We start from the raw sequence: 22535 nt of genomic DNA, 5'->3' as shown, positions 1-22535 counted from the left end.
ACTCAACACTACATGCAAACAACATTATTATTAAAAGAAAAAGAGAACTTGAGTATTTTACATCTAGTCCAACAAAAGGGGAATTAGCTGCCTTGATAATGTTGTAAGATGAAATAACTATAAAGGTGAAACAGAATTTCCTTTAGCCTGCTCCCTTTAAGTCTTATGCAACTTCTCTCCACATAACTACACATTTGAAGACGTAACGTATCAAAAACTTGGAACATTTGAAGTTTTAGAAATATAGCACAAGACACATCTAAACATGCAAAGCTGACCACGATGCGTAAAATAATAGCGGACATACCAAAAAATGGACAAAAAATTAAAGATGATTCCAAGTTCTTGCTTCTTAAACTCAGACAGCAGACAGCATACTTTAAACATCATTTACACATACATACTTTTCACAAACTAAAATAATGTTAAGCATTAAACAAGGTAATGGAATAGCTTTAATCAATTATTTTAATAATTTTTTCAGGCAGATTAACGCCTACTATATACACAGATTCCTAAGAATTCCCAACCATCATTTGTTTTTAGAACAAACATTTTCCTTTTGTACATAAAGTAAGCAAAAAAGCAGCAATTTCATACTTCAAATTTTAGTTACTGTTCGTTTAATTTCGGTAATTCAGCAAAGGCTATACCAATTTTTCAATCTAATCATTATGGAACATTACAGTATAGAAATCCTTCTACAAATGCTTTTGTAAGTTTTGTGCATAGCTATATGTTATAGTGTGCCTATTGCAGCCAACATCTACTGTATAGATTTGTGTTGTAAATTAAGTTTTTCCACTATTTACTCCTCTCCTGACTTCACCCTCTCCCTCCTTCCTGAATATTTATGAAGCATTTCCTACAGCTGTATGTATTTCAGATATGTACTGAGTCACCCATATCTTCTTGTTTGTAAAACAAAATAGTTATTTATCAAATGCTACAGACATTTAAGAAAAGGAATTATCCCTAAAACTTGTTTGATATTAGAAATATTCAGCTTAAGATAATACATTTTAAAATGGACATTTTCAGACTAAGCAAATTTATTCTCATTATTTCCAAGTTTTCTGAAAATCGTAATAGAGGGGCTGGGGGGAAGAATATTGGCTACAACAAAGTAACACAACTCTAAAAAGAGAGTTTAATATATATTCAAATGTTTAGTACACCTCTAGTTCATAAATCTTTCTCCTTAACCAATGCAACTGCAGAAACTTCAGGGAGTTCCAAAGGCAAGGTCCAATACAACTACGTGGTTGTCACGGACTTCAGTAAAAACCCTTTCCCTTCCTTTGAGCGTGGGGAAATGGTAGACAAAGATCATGCAGCTATTCTGGACCAGATGTATATACACCACCTGTGCCTGCAATTTCCTCTGTACGCACCCCAGTTCACAGGTGCAGCATGGGCATATTTCAAACGTTCTCTGCAGCAATATAGCTTGAGATAACTGTCTACTACTAGCAGATAAAGGTGTGTATGTTACAGAGCAAAGTCCTAGAAACATCTAAAGTCATCCAGAGTATCTATGCTTAAGTTGTCAGAAGGCTGGCAGAACAATGAATGACATCTGTTAGCTCTCTGGGACTTCATTAGGGAAATATTTTGGATGTATTTTCATTACTGGAATCCCCACATAATGCATTCTTACTAAAAAAAGCTCAAAATGTGCTTAATCTATGTGACTATAAAAAATTTATCATATATTTGAGACTAATAGGATCTCAAGAAGCAGCTCAACAAGTGTTGAAAGAAAACAGAGATTCTGTGGGTCAGCTGACAGACCTTGGATCGTAGCCAGAAAGGCTACGAGAAAACAGTAGACTTCCGTGATGCACTGAAATGGCAAGGTTTTTCATCCTGCATGTTTTCCACATACAGCGTACAGGTTTGGATGTACATACCTTACATATGAACACTGGGTTTTACTCGAATTAAAATGTGTTTCCAGTGCGTTTTAAGTTGTGCGATACTGTATATTCTAACTTATTTTAGGTAAACCAACCACATTCAACTCATTATTAAATGTACAAACCTCATAGTGTTCATATTCATCCACATCAAATGTCTTAAAGTCAAAAAATCCATGCTGCAAGGCCTAAAAGGCAACAAGGGGTCAGTTTATTCTGAAATATGATATATAATCTCATTTTATAATACTGTTTTTGAGAATCAAAACTAAATCACTAAATGTTTGTGCTTTTGGCTTATTGAAGCCTCTATGTTAAGACAACATTACATTTTGCACAGATTAACAACACAGACAACAAGAACTTCAACAATGTCACTAAAGCATGTCAGGCTCGTTATTTCCCCTTCAAAGACATTACGATGGGACATAAGGTTGTTGCATTTCATTTAAATTGTAAAATTGATTCTCCCCACCCCACTATGTACATTTTTTTCTGTAAGGCAGATGACAAATTAAAAAGCAATTCCCTTTTCGTCATACACTCAATTCAATGATTTCTATGCTGAATACATTTTCATGCAGTAGGACATAACAAAATATAGACCATTAAGAGTTTATTGATTTTCTATACTTAATATGATATTCTGATTTTATCACCATAATATCCAGGCAAAATGGCATATCCAGAACACAGTACTGTGTATAACCTGTATTTTCTGATTTGTTTTTAATACACATTCCACTGATAGAATGAAGTTCACTAGACTACGTTAGACAGTATTTATTACAGGATTGAAAGAAACCAAGTTTTGTATTTGATTACTGTAATATTAAATATGTCAATTTTGTACTAGAGATTTGTGTATAATACCATATTAAAAACAATTCTATGAATAGGGAATTCATAGCCCAAATTTCTTCCAAGAAATAGGTGGAAGACAGTTCTGCAGCATACATTTATGCTGAATCTGCTGCATTTTGAGAAGTACAGATATTACACAACATTCTGGGACTAAGGTGTGATAAAAAACACAACATAGATCTATGATTTAAAAAAAAAAAATCAGTCTGCCATTATTTGCTACATATAGAGCACCTTTTAAAGACAAAACAAAAATAGCTTTGTTATAGACAACATAGGCTCAATGATTGGACCTGTCATGAAACCTAAGATACCGAGAGGTTTGTCTCAATAGCTGATTTTGAAAAATTTATTTCATTTAAGCATGGTTGGCTGGCTGCACTCCACAATTTGTAGGCCCCCTGAATTACATCTATATGATATATGTGCACGCAAACAGCAAGTTTACCCAGGTAGACTAAGATTTTACTTTAGATTAAGGCATATGGTTTCTGCTCAAAGTGTTTTTACCTCTGTAGGTGAACTGGACAAAAATTCAGAAATAAATTTTATGGGAACAAAGGAGGAAAAACCGATTCTCGAAGTCCTTTTGACGTGTTTGTTGCAGATAAATTACAGTGACTGCACTGACTGCTTCACAGAGCTTCAGGATCCGTAGAATGCCATACAAATTAGAGTCTTGCTGTTAACTGACAGCTCCTTTCCCACCTCCACAGAACTAAAAATATTAAGCTTGATCTCTCTTTTTTCAATTTTTAAGAAACACTTGTTTGCCATACTTTTAAGAATTACAAATATTCTATAAAGTGTCTGTACGGAACTGTTCATATAGCCTGCTCTCTTCATCAAGATGACTGGAAAATAATGAACAAAACTTAATCTTTGATTATAGTATGAAGTATATACTAAAACACAAGGTTGTCAATTAAGACGTGACGTAACATTTTTAAAAAGCAATATTGGAGCTTAATATTCCCCAGGACCAGGACTGTTGAAAGTAACACATCAAAACAGGAGGAAGATACATTAATTTTCATTCTTTTTAAACAATTCTGAAAAGATTAGTGTCAAACACTGAACCAAGTGTTTTGGGGGAAAGTTGGGGCCAAGTACATGCAAAAACTGCTCAGATTAAATCACAGTATACCTAGGTGTCCGTCTCACTTGACTTTATCAACCTACGTTACTCCCTTTTACCAATGGTTATAAATGATCTGTTCGCAGATCTAGTGCACTGCCTTGCACTGTTAAGAACTGTCCCCAGCCAGGCCTGGTGCGTTTGCACATTCCGATTCATAAGGTGAAGTTCAGAAAGCTGCCAAAGGCCAGGCCAGCCAGGTAAAAGTGTAACCTTCTTCCATTGTCACTACTCAAACACAGTCCCCAGTAACTTCGGCTTCATGACAGCATACTACTCATTCACACACATTTTGCTTTGAAACCAGATTTTCTAGTGTGTTTTAACAGTATTTTCCTTCACATTTTAAAAGCCAGTTTAAATCTGTTTTGCTAAGGAAAAGTGTTATTACCTTATTTATTCCCTGTAAACAGTCCAAGATCGTAAGATTGTACGTGCAGTTCCCAAATGAAGCGTCCCTATAGATTTAATAAAAATGAATTTAATATACACAGAATTATTTTAAGAACTCGGGGAAAGGCAGCACACAACAGAGTGTATTCAAGTTATTCAATCCCCTCTGAGAAATCTGAATTAAAGTTTGAAGACAACATCTCTTTTGAAGCTTGTTCATGGTAAAGCATTTCCCTACCAAAGACATAGCTCAGTGTAAATGCAGTTAGATACTGCAAATTACTTTAAGTGCATGTTTTACATCATCTAACTACATGCCCTTTACCAAATTATTTATGCTGTCCTGGAACAGGAAGCTTTTCATCCTCTCTCAATTGTGTAAGGATAGTAGCAAATAAAGCAAAACTTGCTTTAACCATTATTCAAGTCTTAATTGAGTTACACTGTCTAACAAGGAAAGGCACATAGACTACTAGTTTGGATTTCATTTACAGGCTCTCATTTCGATGCCTGTTTACAGATGTGATTAAAAATTATCCAGATATAATTAAATTTAAAATTACTTGACCTCAGTTCTGCCACTATGAAAATAACAATTTCTCTTTAAAAGATGACAGGATACCCCAAAGCAAAACATATTCAAGTAGTAAGAGACACCAACATTAAAATAAATAACACCACCAAAAAATAACAGCAACAAATGTATTGGGGGAAAAAAGAAAAGTACTTTTCAAAGTCTGCTTCAGACCAGTTTGCATTTTAACAAAATTCTGCCTGGTCAGATTACGTCCTAATCAATTATTAAAGAAATCTTTTATAGTTTTGCTCTAAGCTATGTTATCCAGAATGCCAAGAGCTGCAATTTATCAGAACAGCAAAATTTTAGGTTTCAGCCAGATACATCTTTAATCTATAACCGATTCAAAATTTCATTCTTTCATTGACAACTTTCCTTTTTTGATAGTCTACTTGCTAGAAGTAGTATGAAATTTGTTATATTGATACGCTCCTTCAATCCCAAGTACTTTAAGAGTAGAATATTCTCAGCCATTCTTTAATAGCAGAATAAGTATAGCAGTTTTGAGCAAGCAGTGTTCATAGAAAATGTATTTAAGAAAATTAATAGCTACAATTTTGGTAGTGCCACATTACAGGCAGGCTACTCTAGAAAAGCTTTCAAGTTATTAGATTATTAAAAAATACTTAGCCACAATGTTTTAGAATTGGAACTTTAAAGTGTGAATAAACCTTCAATATCCAAATCCAACAAAGAAGTTTTTCAAAATGAAAAGCCATAAAGTATTTTCATTACATTAGATACACAGAACATACCAAAGCTGTAAAATATAAACTTTACAGACAATACATTTTTCACAGGGGAAATTTGGATAACGGATCATTTTAGCACAAAAGCATTTTAGCAAACAAAAAGGTCTTCTGAGCAAAAAATCTTAAGGCCCTAATGGGAACACATATATAGCAGAAAACCTTTAAAAGCTGTAACAGTTTTCTGAAGAGTCTGACAGAAACAGCAAAATCTAAAACAATGCAAACCACAAAATTAAGTATTTAGAGAAATATGAATGGAAAATATGATTGTAGCAGACATGTTCTATATTACATGTTATTTTGCTACAACAATAATATAATTTTTATTTTATCTCTATGTATATAACTACTTCTTCAACTGATAAGGCATCTGATACTGCAGTACATAAAAACAATACTGGGGAAAAAAGCCACATAATCTCTAATCCATTAATAAGCAGCGCTATGAGAGCGAGAGAGAAGGGAGAGGAGAGGAGAGAGGGAGGACATTGAACTTGACCTAGATGTACAAGATAAGCCTATCACAATTCCAGGTGTACAGTATTCTTAGCTACGGTTCCCACAGACGGCTATTACCAGTGGAGTGCACATGGATGCTGGCAGCTAACATCTATTGCCTACATCATCCGTGCCTCAAACGTCTCATTTCTGTTGTTGTGCACCTAACCTTTACAGTAGGTGTACTCTGACTGGAGAAAACAGCTCTGCTGACACTTGCCAACCACACGGAGTGAAATAATAGAAAGACTGAAAGCCAGGAAATTCCAAATAGGCAAAGTTTTGGAATGAACAAATAAAAAGCTGTTTAAACCTAATCCCAAATTCCCAGAAACTCAAAGAATAGCAGTATTCTAATGTTTTTTTAAAAGAAATGCAACACACTGAGTTAACATCTGAAAAACTCACATCCCTGTCTATCATTTGTGGCAGAATGTGATAATGTAATGAAACCATAAACAAACACTAGATATGAATGACAATACAGCACGGTAGCGAAATAACACCTGGAAGCAGTGGCTTAATATTACCTAATGCTTCAAGGGAAAGCATGATGTTTGATGAACCATGGCAAATACCGAGCGTATTACATCAGACCTTGCCATAATGTCTCTCTTTCTCTCCCTCTGCCCCTCAAGTATCTTCTGATAAGAAAACACAAGCAAATCATAAAAGTTCCTTCTATCGTAATTTGGAAAACAAGAAAATGGAACAAGATCTATGCACTTCATTTTCCTTAAAGCCACAGCCATTTTTACTGTAGCACTCCCAATCCTTTTCAGGGTAAATCCAGGAATAGATATATTTTTTCTTTTCTAATTTCCAAAAGTACAACTGCCCAATTAGAATCAATTCCAGATGCAAACCTCTTTCTGAAACTTTACTGTTTTATGCTCCAGAATTTCAAGCTAAGCTATCTACAGGTACTAAATTTTAGGTGTAAGAACAAAGAAATTCATCTGGCAGAAGTTTTATGTATAATCCATGAGGACTCTGCATGCTGGATCCATTGATATAGTAGAGAGAGATCTGAAGTACAGGTAGGGGAACTGCTTGTGGACTCGGTATTAGGAGATGAAACCCAAGTTACCAGTTTCAGAACACACAGCAAGCAACAAAATGCACTATACAGAGCTGTTTTAAATATTAAAACAATAAAAAAACCTAGTTTATTTATGAAGCCAAGTCACAGCGTACTTATGAAGTGACATTTTTTTATATTCAATCTTCCTATCAAATTGATGATTTCATATTATTCCAGAGCAGTGTTAACGTTCCTTTAGAGTTTAGCCAAAGAGCATTTTGCAGAAGTATTAGAGAGGACAGATGCTTAACGCCGATCTTACTGCCAACTACATGTCTAGAAAGGCCTTGAAATACTCAAAAGGCAAAGATTAAGATTATCGTGACCTAATTTCCTGAATGTTTTAAATAAATTACTCAAGTAAAATATCTTTCTGTTTACAGGGCGTTGTCTAAGGTATTTCAAGTCACTAATTATCTTGATTCTTTCTTTGTTAAAAGCAAAACAAAAAAAATCTCCCCCACAGTCACCTAGAGGACTTCCTCCGGGCTGAGGCTGAGTTATCATCAAATTCTTTTTCTAGCCCAGAGAAATCAGTCAGAAGTCATGTCAAATCATTAAGAAGCTTTGTAAATATTTAAAAAACGAATTTGATCTTATTTTTTGAATCCTCCTGAATTAATGCATTTACTGGATAAAACTAAATAATTAAAAACTAATGCAGAACAACTAGTTCAATTTCTCCATTCTTTGTGTCAACCCTTCTTCCTTCCTACTGATGTATAAATTTCCAGACCATGGATAAAAATATTGGATTCTGCCAGAACTAGTACTAACCTTTACAAAAATCCTGTTAGAAATACAGCTATTCTCATACCACATTGACTTGAGAAGACAAGTGTATAGCACTAGATCCACCAGCATGCATTTTCTTTCTACCAATGACAGATATATTTCAAAGTTTTAGAGCCATAATTAATACTACTAATTTTAGCTTGCATAAGATGCAATAGATTCTGAATGGGCCACACTTTGTACCACAGTAAAATGGAATGCAAGCACTAACAGTTAGGAGGAAGAGCACTGTAAAGAAAAAAATACCTTTACTAACCTTGAAGAAACATAATTTTAGATGAAATTAAAGTTTATTCCAGACATTCTTCCTACTTAAACTTATTCTTCTCCTTTGTCCACTGTACACAATCAGCATCCTATCCAACAGAAAACTAATGCATGTGCTTACGTTTAAGACAGTAGTCATTTTTAACTTAGTGGGACGACTTATGCGTATACAAAAACATTTAGGTGTTTTTACTGGTGGAAACCAGCTATTTGGATTTCAAATGTTATACCTTTTTGTTCAACTCAGAAGTTTGTGCTTAAAAAAAGCATAGAAGAGAAAGGAAGACCTCATTTCATATCAGAATAAGAGAACAGGGCACATACAGACATCTCCTGCACAGTTTTACAGTGTGGGTGCTCTGATTTCTGTTGCTGATCACATTTCATTACAGTATTCTTCCAGTCTTTTATGGCCAAATACATAACCACCTTGATTTTCAAACACTGTTTTACCAACTATTACCTGATAGTAGTCTATTTGCTTTCAAAATGAGAAAAATGTGAATATTTCTATGAGATACAGATGTAGTATGAACCTGAGCCGGCATTACAGAGCTGCAAATCCCACATCCGATTTCACAGTTATTGTAGCTGACCTCAATACTGCATAACGCTTTCCCTTTAACCAAACCTCTAAACACTGTCAGTAACAAAATAGTTTGTTTCCCCAGCACTTACCAATAAAGAAACAAAACCCAAAAGCTACAAACTAAAATCTAGCTCTAAAATTCATGTCATATCTGGAGACTGAACACAATAATACTAAAATAGATTTGTTTTTTTCTCTTTAATATAAAGTCAATACAGAGTAGTTTGAGGTAAAAATCTAAAATTTAGTTTCACAATAGGACACCAGTATTTATTATAATTTAAAATGGTGTTAGCACCGTTTTCTTAAATGGAAGTGAGAAGACACAGTACAAAATCTTCAAGAGATTAGAGCGTCACCAAGTGACAGTGAATCACCTAAAAATAAGATGCAAGCATCTCAAAGACAGTAGTGCCTTATCCTCCTGCTTTGTCTTTAGTTTTTCTATTATAAAAACAAAACCAAAAAATTTCCATGTATCTTGTAAGAGGAGTATTCTGATTTCCTTCCACCCCTGAACAATATTTGCTGAAGCTGTCTTTTAATGAAATACCAGCTGAAGATCTAAGCCGATTAAGGCTTTTTGAGGTCACTGAGCTGGAGGAAAGTAGATCAGTTTCCTAGCGATCACTTCATGTAAACATACCTCAGCACTCCATAAAGAATCTACATATTGAAAGTTGTCTTATTTTTTTTTCCAAATAGAAGACACTTCAGATATCAAATTAACAAACTCGTTAAATAGTCTAGCTGTAACACTTAACTGATCATTGCTCACTGATAAACTCTTGCACTTGAAACTATTCCAATGGAGATGACTTACACTACAGAAGTTATATAATATCTAAGTTCCAGGCTCCAAGAATAAATTCAAGTCAATAAGTACTGAGTACCAATGATTAATACCTCAAATTATTTCCTTCCTAGACCTTAGAATAGGAGGGAAGAGGTAAGACATTTAGGTTATATTTTTTCATTGTACATAAGAGTCATTTTAGTCCTTTTCAAGACACTAAAGATGTGGAAGGAGTGCAGACTTTCTCATAGCACCAACTTGTTTCTTCACAGTATAGCTCCACGCCAAGCAGATAAGCACTGACCTAAGGCAGTGCTACTGCTTCCAGCACAGGTTCATTTGCTTGAGCCTCTGTATCATGCTATATTTTGCACCAGAGATGTTTCAAATGTCTTAGGGGCAAAAAATAATCTCAAAGGCCTTGGAAAACCAGGAAAGGAGGAATAAATTATTTCTTCCCCATTCCCAGCTAATCTAGATTGTCCCACTGCAGGCCCTCATCAGATCTACTTGCCCTTCTCTCAGCCCCAGTAATTCTTAAGCTCCTTATGTATCTATTCCAGCCTCTTCCTAGGAATTCAACTCCAAAATATCACCCCCCCTAACTATCAGACTCCCCATTTCTTACCCAGCCTCCTATCTTGTCAGAATCCTTCAGTTTATTTCCTCACTCCTCTTCGTCTCACCTCCCGTACAGCTAGATTAGACAGCCTTCTTTCCCAGCAGGACAAACTATACCGCAGGTAACAGAATCTGCTTAGGCTCTAATCCAGTGCCAAGACCTGACATAGTCCAAAGCAGCTCCAAAAGAAACTTCAGTGCTTTCCAGCCCCACGCCATATAAGAAAGAATGCGCAAGAAATCAGGATGTTTAATTCTTCTAGCAAAAGCTCATAACACTATATTCCTTCTAGAAACAGTAAGGCTCTGCTCAAGAAGATTGCCTCCCTCCCTTCCTCTAAAATAGCCAAAGCTTTGCATTAAAAAACCCCCAAACCCCCAAAAACATCCCAAACCCCAACCACACCACAGAAAACCCACCACAAAAACCCACAACCTCCCAAAAAAGCTTTAGTTTTAGCCAATCATTTATCTCCCAGCAACCCAGGGCTTAAAACACACAGACAAAGACTGCAGAGGAGTTACATTTCAGAAGACTGCCTACTCTATACATTTATTGCCCTCTTCTCCTGAAGCTGACAAATGGAATGAAGCAATTATACTTTGTAATCATTTTAACAACCAGACTGCAAAAACTGAGTAGTCCATTTGCTGGACATTGCCTTCGTCAATGTTTTCAGTTAGGTTTCTCTCCCCGGGAAAAATGAAATGCTCTTTGTATATAATATAAAGCTATCTTCAGAAAAATCTTGCTGCTTCTTGTATTTTTTTTGACCCCTTCTTTGCTGATCCCAGAGTAGCTAACTATTCTATTTTGGAATAGAATTTTATGAATTCAAACTCACGAGGATTTGCTTTGTTTTGTGTCATTAAATTTGTTACTGTGGTTCTTATCAGCCTCACAAGAAATCACAGAGCTAATTACTTTCGCTACTCCCTACCAGTCAAGCAGAAATAGCATTTTTATTACTATTACTACTATCATCATCATTATTATTATAAGGAATTGGTTGCAAGGCAAAGGTCTGTAGCCTTTGGTTGGAACAAACAGGGTCATATGAGACTTCCACAAACACACTATTCCTCCCAAGTTTTCTGTGGTAATTTTGGGATCTGACAACTAAGGTTCTTCGCTTTGTCAGAGCCTCTTTTTCATACACCTTATCTTTACTTTGGCAGGGGAGAAAGGAACCTAAAGACATAGCAATTTACTATAATTCCAAACAGTATTTTTTTTTTTAATTGGTTAACAAGATACAGCTATTCTTAGGTGACATACAACCTCCACTACTAAGAGAGTTTTGCTTTTTCAGCAAGTTTTGAATAAACTAAGCTTAAGATTCTGAAAAATTTAAGTCACTTTAGTATTAAAAGCTCTTATATGACAGAAATACTCCTGCCAAAGTTGAACCACTGAGAATTTGATATGAAAGGGAGAATCAGGTTTCTTTTAGACTCCACTAAAATGCTACATAGTAATCCCCAGAAGGAAGGGAAATATTGGAGGGAAATATTTCACTTGTTGCTTCCCCAAAATGGTAAGTAGACAGAAGAACGTACTGACACAGTTTTTGTGCTCAGAATTATAGATTTTCCTTCAAAGAACTTCTTGGAGCAATATTCCAATAGCTGAACCTTCTGTAAATGGAAAGGACCAATGTAATTATTTCAAACTGGGAGAAGATCAGGAACCAAAGAATCTAAAAGGTGGAGAAAACTATACATTATTATTTGTTTAACTGAGATCATTACTCCTGTATTTTATATAGAATTTGGAGATGTTAAAAAAACACCGACATGTTTAAAATAACTGATTTTTTTTATGCATTGTACCAAGTATCTTTTATAATTAGCTGAAAAAAATACGGGTATCAACAGCTCAGTAAAGTTCTTGAGCTTTGGAGAGCTATTGATGACCAGGTGAAAGTATAAACTCTCTGCCAATAAAAGCTATCACTGATTTGACACTTTTTTAAAAAATGTGTTCGATGGTTTAAGATTTCAAAGTCAAACTGGTCTTCACATACAAATCTACCATCCCAATAGTTTATACTGTGTCTGGCTCCTGTATGAGCTATGAGAAGAGAGATAATCTGATCTTCCTTTGCTGAGTGGCTGTAGAATCAGATGAATTTGATATAGACAAGGTAGGTCTACATTTACAAATGCATCGGGTGACAGTGAACACTACCTGTAAAACACTGACTCCCCTAAAAAAGAGGACATTGACCTTCTTGCAGTTACCTTTTATTGCCAGTGTTTGCATAAGAATAGTGTGAGGTATTTTCATTCATAAAGTACAAAGGCATTTCATGGTCCACACCATGAAAAAAATCTGAAAGTCTCTTTATTAGAAAGGCACGATAGCTAAAACTCCTCAGATTCAAGTCTCAATATGACCTTAGTACAGAGAATAAAGACAGATTGATAGAAATTATCTATGATTCATTGAAAACAGAAAGGCAAAGCAATTTAATAACTGGAACATCTCTACTTGTTCTGTAAAATAGAAAAAATATAACAGCATAAAACCCCCTTCATTCATATAAGTCTAGCTGGTTAGGTACTAGGTAATGTAAAAGATTTGAATGACTTCTAAATAGTAAAACACGATACATTATAAAAAAAAGTTTTAATTGCTAAATCACAAACATGCTGAGAACTGTTTTCTAAACCTGACAGTTTGCAAGACTGGGAGTGTTACTTAAAACTTAAATCAATCAAAATGGCTTTATTATTCCAACACGGAGCAAGTAATTCCACCAGAAGTAAAAAATACTTTTTTTTTTTTTCTTTTTTTGAGATCAGTCATTTTGATACGACGTCTGTATCAGACATGAAACCCTTTTCTGGGAAGGCAATCTGAAAAATTTATATTTAGCAAATTCTAAACCACAGAAGTTAGGCCCATTTCTCATGTTCACGTACCTAAATGGAAGATACGGTGGATTAGATCCAGACAAAAGCGTTCTGTAAGCTTCTTCTGGTGTTTTCTTCAAGTATATTACCTAAAGAGGGTGGGGGGAGAGGAAAAAAACAGAAGCCCTGAGACTGAAAAGTCATTAACCACATGTACGCTTCCCCCAGCCCACTAAACTCGTAAGAATGTATACTGTATTCCTTTATGACCAACTCCTATGACATTTATAGGTCAGAAAAGACATACCTACACAAAGTAAGAGATTCAGAAATCAACAGAAGTCAACAGAAACTGGGATTTCTGTTTTGTGTCATTCCCCCCCTTTAAAAAAAAAATTAAAAAATTTAAAAAAAAAACCCAACACATATTGCTGCAACTGAGAGACTTTAAGACAGACTCAACATTGCACTAAGATGAACGATAGGCATCTATGCTAGGAGTTCTCTGTCCAACTCCAGACGAGTCAAAGCATTATCACAGCAGCTGACAAAGGAAACACTTCACCACCACAGCTCAATGGAAGATTTTCCAACACAAATATTTTTTGATTCTTAATTGTCAATATCAAACTACTAATTAACAAAACTATCCAATTCAACAAGCTGAACCTGTTACGATGAGACCAACATATAGTTAATGTAACACCCTAAGCCAAGGCTCATTCTGCTATCGCTGAACACTATCAGCTCAGTTTACTCAAGTACAAAATTAGAATACAACCACATCTTGTTGCATTTCGATTCCTATTTGTACAGTAAAACTGGTCCTAAAATAAATTTAACTTGGAATACATATTAAGCAAGTGCATTATTTACAAAAAAAATATTCCATCCAGTTTGGAGTGGCATATTTCACATGCACAAATATGTTTTGTAAACAAAACCACACAATTTTCCTAGCCATTTCCTCCCAACTCACCTTACAAGCAGCACCTACATGGCTACTTTTTAGCTCTATGCACATTTAGCTGTTGAATATAAAGTATTCTAATAATTATTTTCTTAACCAAGACATAGGCTAATTCCTGATCTAAAAGCTTTATTCAACTTTTGACCCTGAACACATTAGAATATAGGTAAGTGGTGACCACTCCCAGAATATTTGCAATTTGCTTTATGTCTAAAGTCATATCTCAGGTTAATGGGATTCTTAGTACTCTGTAAGATGGCAACATGGTAGGTAGATTTTCTTGCATTCCTTCCTCAAGCATGGACAAGGCAGACAGAAAAGACAAGGTAAGGATAACCCAAAAACAATATTGACTCAGGTAAAACAGTCTGAAAAACTGTTTGCCATGATGCAAAGCAAAGAGGGTCCAGAATCATCTCTGTTTTTCCACTGCCACCTATTTCATTGCTTTGAACAACTAGTCTAATTTTGGACCAAAACCCTCTACACAAGCTGATTTGCCTTCAATTCTCTGACACGGAGCTGTAGTTCAGGGTCGACTCCAGTGTTGCTGCTCCACTCATCACGGTCACACTGATAGCATGGATCAGTATAATCAGTACCCAAAAAGAGGAACAAACCCCACTTATCTTCAAATGTTAAATCTCAATATTGCGGCAGCATCAATGTTGCTGTTTCATTTAGCAAGTGCCAAATCACATGTTTCTCAAAATTAATGTCCCTGTATTTGCCTGAACTTCCATATTCTCCCCTCCTTAACCTCCGAAAGCAATGGTTTCCCGAAACCTTCCACCATCAAAACAGACCACAATTTCTGTATGAAAACCATTCCATTTATTCTGTGTTATCAGAACAATTGTTTCTAATTCAATTATTGGATTCTTTGTTTTTGGGGTCAAACCAGTAATTACCAATATTGAAACAGGTTCAGAGATTTATTTAATGGATATATGAACTTACTTAATTCAAAGAGTGGAGGAGCCCATTTCTTTTTATTTTTAAGCTGTAATGGTCTGTCTACAGCAATGATTGCTAACTAATGGCACCAACGTCATGCTTTCAACCCCTGCAGCATAGCAATGCTATTCTCTTTTCACAGTCTTTGTAAGAGATTCTTTTAGTCTGTGAAAGAAGTTTCCTTTTTACTTGCTTTATAGTCCCCCCTCACCACAAAGGTTTTGCATTTAAGAACAATGCATCCTGTGCAACAGATTTTGGGGGGGGTGTGGTGTGGTGTGTGTATTAGAGAAAAATACTGATTTTATTCATGTCAATTAATGTCAATAATCACGTCAATTAGCTTACATTTAAAGCCTAAATTCCTACTTGTAGTGAAAAGATCCTTAGAGGGTAGTTCAGAGGACTTCAGGGAAAGATGAGTTTCCATCTTACACAGCAGGGAGTCAGAAATCTGAAGTAGGGGCAAATTTGTACTATATGAATGTTTTCCCAATGCTGCAGTTTTTATTTCACAGAAGTTATGGTACTTCCAAGCTGTCTCTGCTCAAAGACATGTATACATGACATTTTGAACTAAACACTACTAGTTGTCTGTCCACAAAGCTCATAATAAAGACACCAGGATGGAAACAGGATATTAAGAACACAGAAGGAAGGAAGAGAGGGAAAGAAACACTGAACAGAGCTCCTGAAAAAAACAAAGTATCACAGATGTCAAGAATAACGCAATAACTGAAGGAGGAAGGATAATGAAATGGAGAAGGAAACACTACAGTACATGTCTTCAGTACTTAAAGTAGTGATATCCATTAAGAAAAACCCAGGAGACCGTTTTCTGACTCATCTTTATCAATGAAAACTCAGCAACTGAAACTTAGCTTCATTTTTTAATCTAATATGACGAATCTTCAGAGTGCTTTCATTCTGCAGCATACACAAGTAAAAAAAAACAACACAAAGAACCTGTAGTGAATAGTTTGTATAAATTGAACCTTTATCTAAGAAATAATGTGAATAAAAGCCTTTTTTTAAAAAAAAGCCACTTTCCAGATAGTAACTGTTCTCTTACAAGAGTTGCTTTACAAGGGACAAGGTTCTCCCCTTCCCCACTGTTACTTCTCTAACTCATATCATGTGGCACTGCTACCTGTAAAATACAGATTCAGCAAATATTGAAAGTCTTCAAATATTTTTTTTCCTTTTACATTTCCATTCTTATGTTCTCAACTTCCTGAATATTTATGTGGTTGAAAGATAAAGCTCTCCGCAGTTGGGACACTATGCAGGCACGTGACACGTAGCAATACTGGCCACATACACACCGCCAAGAAAATTCATACCATATGTCCTAAAAAGTTTTTCAGAACAAAAAGGGAATTAGTATTTTGCAAGTCCACCTTAACACTCATCCACAATATTTCAAATACAAATTGGATTCATCTTGTTCCCACCCACACCTGCCATTTTTGAATTAGAAGTATATGGAACAGATCCACTCTAGAGCTACTAAGTTATCACGAGAATTCTGTGAAGCCAATCTAAAGCAATCTGAAGAAAGGTGTTGCTTGAAACAGCAAAAAGGCCGTACACGCTGCAGTAACTGAAAAGCCTTTGTACTTGCTGACCCTCCAGGAGAGGGATTACAGATTTGAGCAGTAGTGCGATATGCTTAGGTTACAAGAGAACAAACCCTTAAAGCTTCAAATAGGGCTGAGAAGTCTAATTTATATTTTTAAATTAGGGAAAAAACACTCCTGCAAGCAAATGACTGAACATGCCGTAGTAATTTGCTATTACCCAGTCATCTGCTGCGATGAAATTACAAACTTAAGAACTCAACAGCTTTTCCCCCTTACTGGCACTACAGAAGTCTAATGAAAGCTATTACTACCAAAATACACACTTAAAGTAATTGTGAGAAAGAAATATGACCAGCCCATCTGCTATCTACAAGGAAAAGGAAAAAGAGCTCACTGGATCTCTTTTCAGATTTTGTCACAGTATGAAAGCATTATGTTTCACCAGGACTGCTCAAAAGTCAGATTTTGGTCCACTAATCAAGTTTTGATCTTTGAAGAATTGCAAGAGATAACTACTACCTGACTGATGCAAGGGCAGAACTAAAGTTCTAGGTTTACCAGGAGGAGCAAGTGTCATACATACATGTTCTCTCTTCCCTCTGCCCCATTTCTCTACAAGTCCAAGAGCAGTCACTGGTACAAACAGACTAGTATTCCTCCTGCTCTTCTCCCCCAGGGAATTCAAACCTTACTAGACAGCAGAGTGTATACAACCAGGTAGGGGTTCGTTGGTTTCCAACCAGCAAAGAAACATAAAAATTACTTTAAGAATATGGAAAGAGGGACCCAGCTCCCAATTCATCCATATGTTATCAGACAAGAGAAAATGCACTCTCCTTGACGATTTCTCCAAGAATGAATTCTTTGATGACAAGCAGGGAGTTCATGTAATCACTTCAGTATAATTCAGTATAATTAAACCTACTCCCTCTCCCCTCTCCCCCCCCAGACAGAAACTACTAGGGACAAATTGAGTCAAACCAGGCTACTTTAGTTTTGGTATGCATGAAAGTACTTGTGATACTATTTTAAAACTATTTTTAATACCTTTTTTTTTTTAAATAACTATTGTGGAAGACTACATAAAACCCCCTAACAACTAAAATAAGTCTCCAAACAGATGAAGGGAAAAGCAAAGCAATACTAGCTTCAAAATATTCTCTGTGGCACCTGGTAAGACTTTGCAAAACCTAGTAGCACCCTGTTTCTGCCATCACTGAACAGTCTATGTTGTAGTCTTGGCCATTTAGGGGGAACCCTGAACTTCTCTGTAAGATCAGAGAAGTCTGCGTGTTCTTCTGTTCTTGTAGCACTTTAAATATTTTTTTTCTTCTTAATCTGAATTTTAGGACAGAAGTAATCTTTGCAGAATTCTTAAGAGCAAGGACAATAATTTAGCAACTGAACATGATCAGCCCAAATGTATCGAAAGTCCATTGTAAAAATTGAAATTTAGCAAATGCATCTTCCTGAGATGCAATTTACAAACAGGCAACCTATTGCCAATAAAGTTTTAAGACTTAGCTTTTGCTTAAACTTATGACTCTCTTATTAAAATATTTTAATAGCTATAGGGTATTTCAGTTCAACATGTCTAAGAAGCTGTTTAATGGAACAATCTAAGTTGCATAATCACCACTAGAAACCCATTCCTAGAACCTGATCCACTGTTTTCCACGTTTCATTTTACGCTTAATATTTTAACACCAGGACAAATAAAACAAGCCTTCTCAATTAACTTTCACACATTGGCAGAGTTCATAGCTATAAGACTTTCTGGTCTCAAAAAGCTTGTATAATCAAAGAAAAGACATAAAATCTAGATGACCTTAAATCAAAGAGTAAATATATTTCTGTCACAGTTTGGATATTCAAATTGTAATAGATCAAATTGCCAATTACACACAGTTCTTTTACTGAAGAATATGATTAGATTCCTTCAGGTCAGGAACTGCCCTATCATGTAACCCAAGAGTGCACATCTACTGCATCTGACTGAACATAGCATTTACAGGTAAAACACTCAAAAAATGCAAAGATTATTTCTTGAGTGTGAAATGAATATGCCTGGATTATAAAAGCTAAGCTTCTGCAATTGAAAAACAAAAATCAGATTATTAGGTAGACCATAAATAACTTTTTAGAATAAATAAAAATTCATTTTATGAATTTATTGGCATTAGTATCAATCATTGTAGAAGAAGGTGAATGAACTCCCATAACACTTCCAAGTTTAGGAATACACATCTATAGAAATAATTCTGGGATGACATACTTATGTAACATTGGATACCTTTGTGCAAACTGTTTTCCAATGTTCTACTAAATTGAGATGAATTGGAAGCGACTATAAGGTGTTTTCAACAAGAGGACAAATACTTTTTTGTACTGGTAGCACTGTATTGGTAAAGAATTATTCTTGGTACATAATATCTTCAATAATCAGAAGATACTTAAAACATCTCCTAGTCTGACAGGAGAATAACAGTATCAAACGCAGGTGTGGATCACTTGCATGTGCTAGCAGTTAAGAGCTATAAGCAGCTTAAAACAGGCTAGGCAAGGGTTAAATGTGCATGCAGTTGTGGCACACTAATTTACCTTATTGTACACATAAGCTACCAACTCTTTATGTGATGTGCCACCTGATATCCATTATGGAGTACATATACAGTCACACCATGGTACACATACTATGTGCTCCCCCTCTTGACTTTCTTCAGAGGGATTTCTGCTGCCCTCCCCCCAGTGTGTGCCCTTATCCCTAGCTTTAGCTGCTGAGCAACTCCTTCAAATAAGGACTACCAAATATACCAGACTGTTCCCATATTTAAGTCTTAAATACTGCAAATATGGCACAGTCTTACTTAGCTGATCAGTCCTCTGCTTGGAGTTCTGTCTTGCACCTTTCGTACCCCCTTACCTTTCTGTTCCTACAACCTGGCTTTGCAAGAAGTTCTCTTCATGGACAGTAGTGCTTTCTCCTTGGGTCTACCTAATACTGATAAGGGCCTTTTAACCCCTTGTCCACAGAGAACAGCTATTTAGTTGAGATGGTCATATAACAAGGACTGGACAAGGGGAATAAAAAGATTATCTCATCCCCTTCAAAATGCCAGTGTCCTACCCTTTCCAAGGCTTCTAAGATGAAGGCAGGATCAGACAAGGGCAATCCAGTGAAGGCAATCAGATGCTGTAATCTTCATATGTGCTACATGAATGTTCTCTCGCTATAGGCTTAATTAGACCATCTTCAAAACATGAAGTGAATCTTTCTAAATACAGAATTGGAGATAGAATGATGCAAACAGAAAACAAAAAGCAGTCTGAATGGAATGACTGAAGTTTCTTTACAAACTATAGTGTGGGAATCATTATTGAAGATGCTACAATTCGAACAGATTTTGGATCTGAAGGGATCAGTAAAGCTTATAAAGCTTATAAAATACTATCAAATTTGGAGGCTCCTTAAACAGAATATAAAACACAGAATTGGAAATTTGAGCATTATTAAATATAGCCTTGTACAGTCAAAAACGTTAACAAACTTGGAATGTTCTAACTCATTTGTTCTTACTATTCCTTTTGCAGAGTTGTTCCATCGGGTCTAATCCCAAGGGTTAAAAATCTAACCCAAAGATTTTTAAAATTTGAACTTATCCCCAATTTTTTTCCCATCTTTAACTAGATCTTCTTTCTCAAAAGCATTTACACACTATCCCCACACTTGTAGTAAAACATTTTGTGTAATTACAAGAATCTGCAACCTAAATTCTTTCAATATTATCATCTGCATTTATTGAGCTTTGCTTTCAGCATGACATCAGGCCTGAAAGAAATATACCAGCTTTCACACAGTATAAAGCCTGACTTAACAGAGACTTCCAGAACTCAGCTGACCACGTGGATGTCAGCTCAGGACCAGCAGCTTATTAGTTTCAATACTTTATCAGCATAAAACATGCTATCACAAAGACTCTGAGTTTTCTACAAGTGTGCTCCAATTCTGGCCAGTAGAGCAGGAAGGTAAAATTGAGTCTGAGCTACACCGCTATGAAGACACACAAGTGGCTGTGCAAGTGTAAGCGTGGGACTATCAAAACTTACGTGATATCATAGTAAGTTAGGCTTGGCTAACTAAGATGGCCCTGTGTATTGCATATTATCTGTAACATCAGAAGGCTGAAATACCTCAATTTTTCCATTATTCTGGGTAGGCTACGGACATTAACTGAGAAAAGAAATCCATTCAATAATCACTATGCCTCTGGTCTAGTAACTTTAAGAAAGGCTGTGAGAAAAAGCTTTCTCCTCCCTAGCATGAATCTCACTACTACCATGAGCAGCAATTGATCTTAAGAGTTATCTGTAACATCAGAAGGCTGAAATACCTCAATTTTTCCATTATTCTGGGTAGGCTACGGACATTAACTGAGAAAAGAAATCCATTCAATAATCACTATGCCTCTGGTCTAGTAACTTTAAGAAAGGCTGTGAGAAAAAGCTTTCTCCTCCCTAGCATGAATCTCACTACTGCCATGAGCAGCAATTGATCTTAAGACAGCCAGGTTTAGAGGTAAGTTTGTGGTTTGCATTTTTGCCATTCAAGAAAACGGTATCCTATGGGAAACATGCACATGATCTGTCAAAGCCAATCCCTGTGTAGTAAATGGAGTTAAGTGACAAAGACAGGGCTTCCCTAAAACTCATACAGCAGAATTTTCAAAGACAGCTTAGAGAAGAATCAAATGACAATCTGCCTACCTCCCTAAAGAACCATCCCTTGAGATGCTATTTTACACATAGCAGACGTCTCTTAAGAAGGTTAGAAGTATCCATGTGATAAATGATACTTACAGCATATGCACCTATTAAAAACGCCGCATTTGCTCGTTTCCGCTGGTCAAAACTGGTATAGTACACTATCCTCTTTCTTGATAGACTGAAATACTGTTAAAAAAAAAAACCAGACAGCATATTTACTGAGAGAAGCATACACTTTAAAAATACTTTAAAAAGTCACCTTTCCAAAACTGAAAAAATTCTCATAGAGAGATTCTTAAAATTAAAGGAGAAAAAATTACTGATACCATGAACGATCCTCTTACATTATAGGTAAGAGTGCAGGGAAACAGCCACTGTATCAGGGCAGATCTCTTAGTTTGCTGTGTGAAAATATCCTATAAAATGCAGTTGAACCAAAATGCTCAATATAAAATACTGGATTTTTTTTCCCAAGGTGAAATATTTCAACATAGCCTATGAACATTGATTAAAGACATTGAAATTTTCAGACTAAAACACCCTCCTATATGTTAAACCTCTTCAGCACGTAATTCTGTGGAGAAGACAAGAGAAAAACTGAAGCAATCAATCTTACAGGCATTTTATAAATTAAACACCACCCTTCCATCTATACTACCTAAAAACAGGGTGACAGACATCTTTAGAAAGCTTCAACAGCAAGAATTTATAAAAAAAAAAAATTATTGCACAAGTGAAAAGCCTGAAAAAAAGACTAGGCAGAGACAAAACTAGTAACGTTTGCAATTCTTCTTTCTTTAGGAAGAAAAGAAGCCTCTGTCAGAATCCTGTGGACAAAACTCCCATTGAAAACAAGACCAGCAAGCACCAGAAAAGAACAATAATGACAAACTGCAGCAAAACTAAAGCCAGAGAGAGATAAAATTGTCACTTAAAAATGGCAAGTTGGACAGTTTATTGCATTATATTTTTTTTAGCTTCATGAATTGCTACATTTTCATTATATTCTGCAACACTATCACTCATGTTTTTCCTGACATTTCTACAGTACTACTACAGTTTTGAGGAAGTCATCAACAGACATACTGGATTCTGCTTCTAAATATTTG

The 22535-nt window shown here is 35.7% G+C and overlaps 1 protein-coding gene across 2 annotated transcripts in view; it reads right to left on the bottom strand.

Annotated features, from left to right (window-relative positions):
* Positions 1–22535, bottom strand: part of CDC14A (cell division cycle 14A) — a 66107-nt gene that overhangs the window by 24628 nt on the left and 18944 nt on the right. For both annotated transcript variants that reach the window (XM_009283207.2, XM_019473102.1), the window contains exons 4-7: positions 21520–21612; positions 13222–13301; positions 4313–4379; positions 2045–2107 (exon numbers count right to left, since the gene is read on the bottom strand). In XM_009283207.2, coding sequence (XP_009281482.1) covers positions 2045–2107; positions 4313–4379; positions 13222–13301; positions 21520–21612 — 303 coding nt within the window. The remainder of the gene's footprint in view (positions 1–2044; positions 2108–4312; positions 4380–13221; positions 13302–21519; positions 21613–22535) is intronic.

This window comes from Aptenodytes forsteri, unplaced genomic scaffold (assembly GCF_000699145.1).
Source record: "Aptenodytes forsteri isolate BGI_AS27 unplaced genomic scaffold, ASM69914v1 Scaffold181, whole genome shotgun sequence".
Taxonomy (NCBI): Eukaryota; Metazoa; Chordata; class Aves; order Sphenisciformes; family Spheniscidae; genus Aptenodytes; species Aptenodytes forsteri.
The sequence above is the reverse complement of the archived record's forward strand: the minus strand, read 5'-3'. Positions and strand labels throughout refer to the sequence as shown.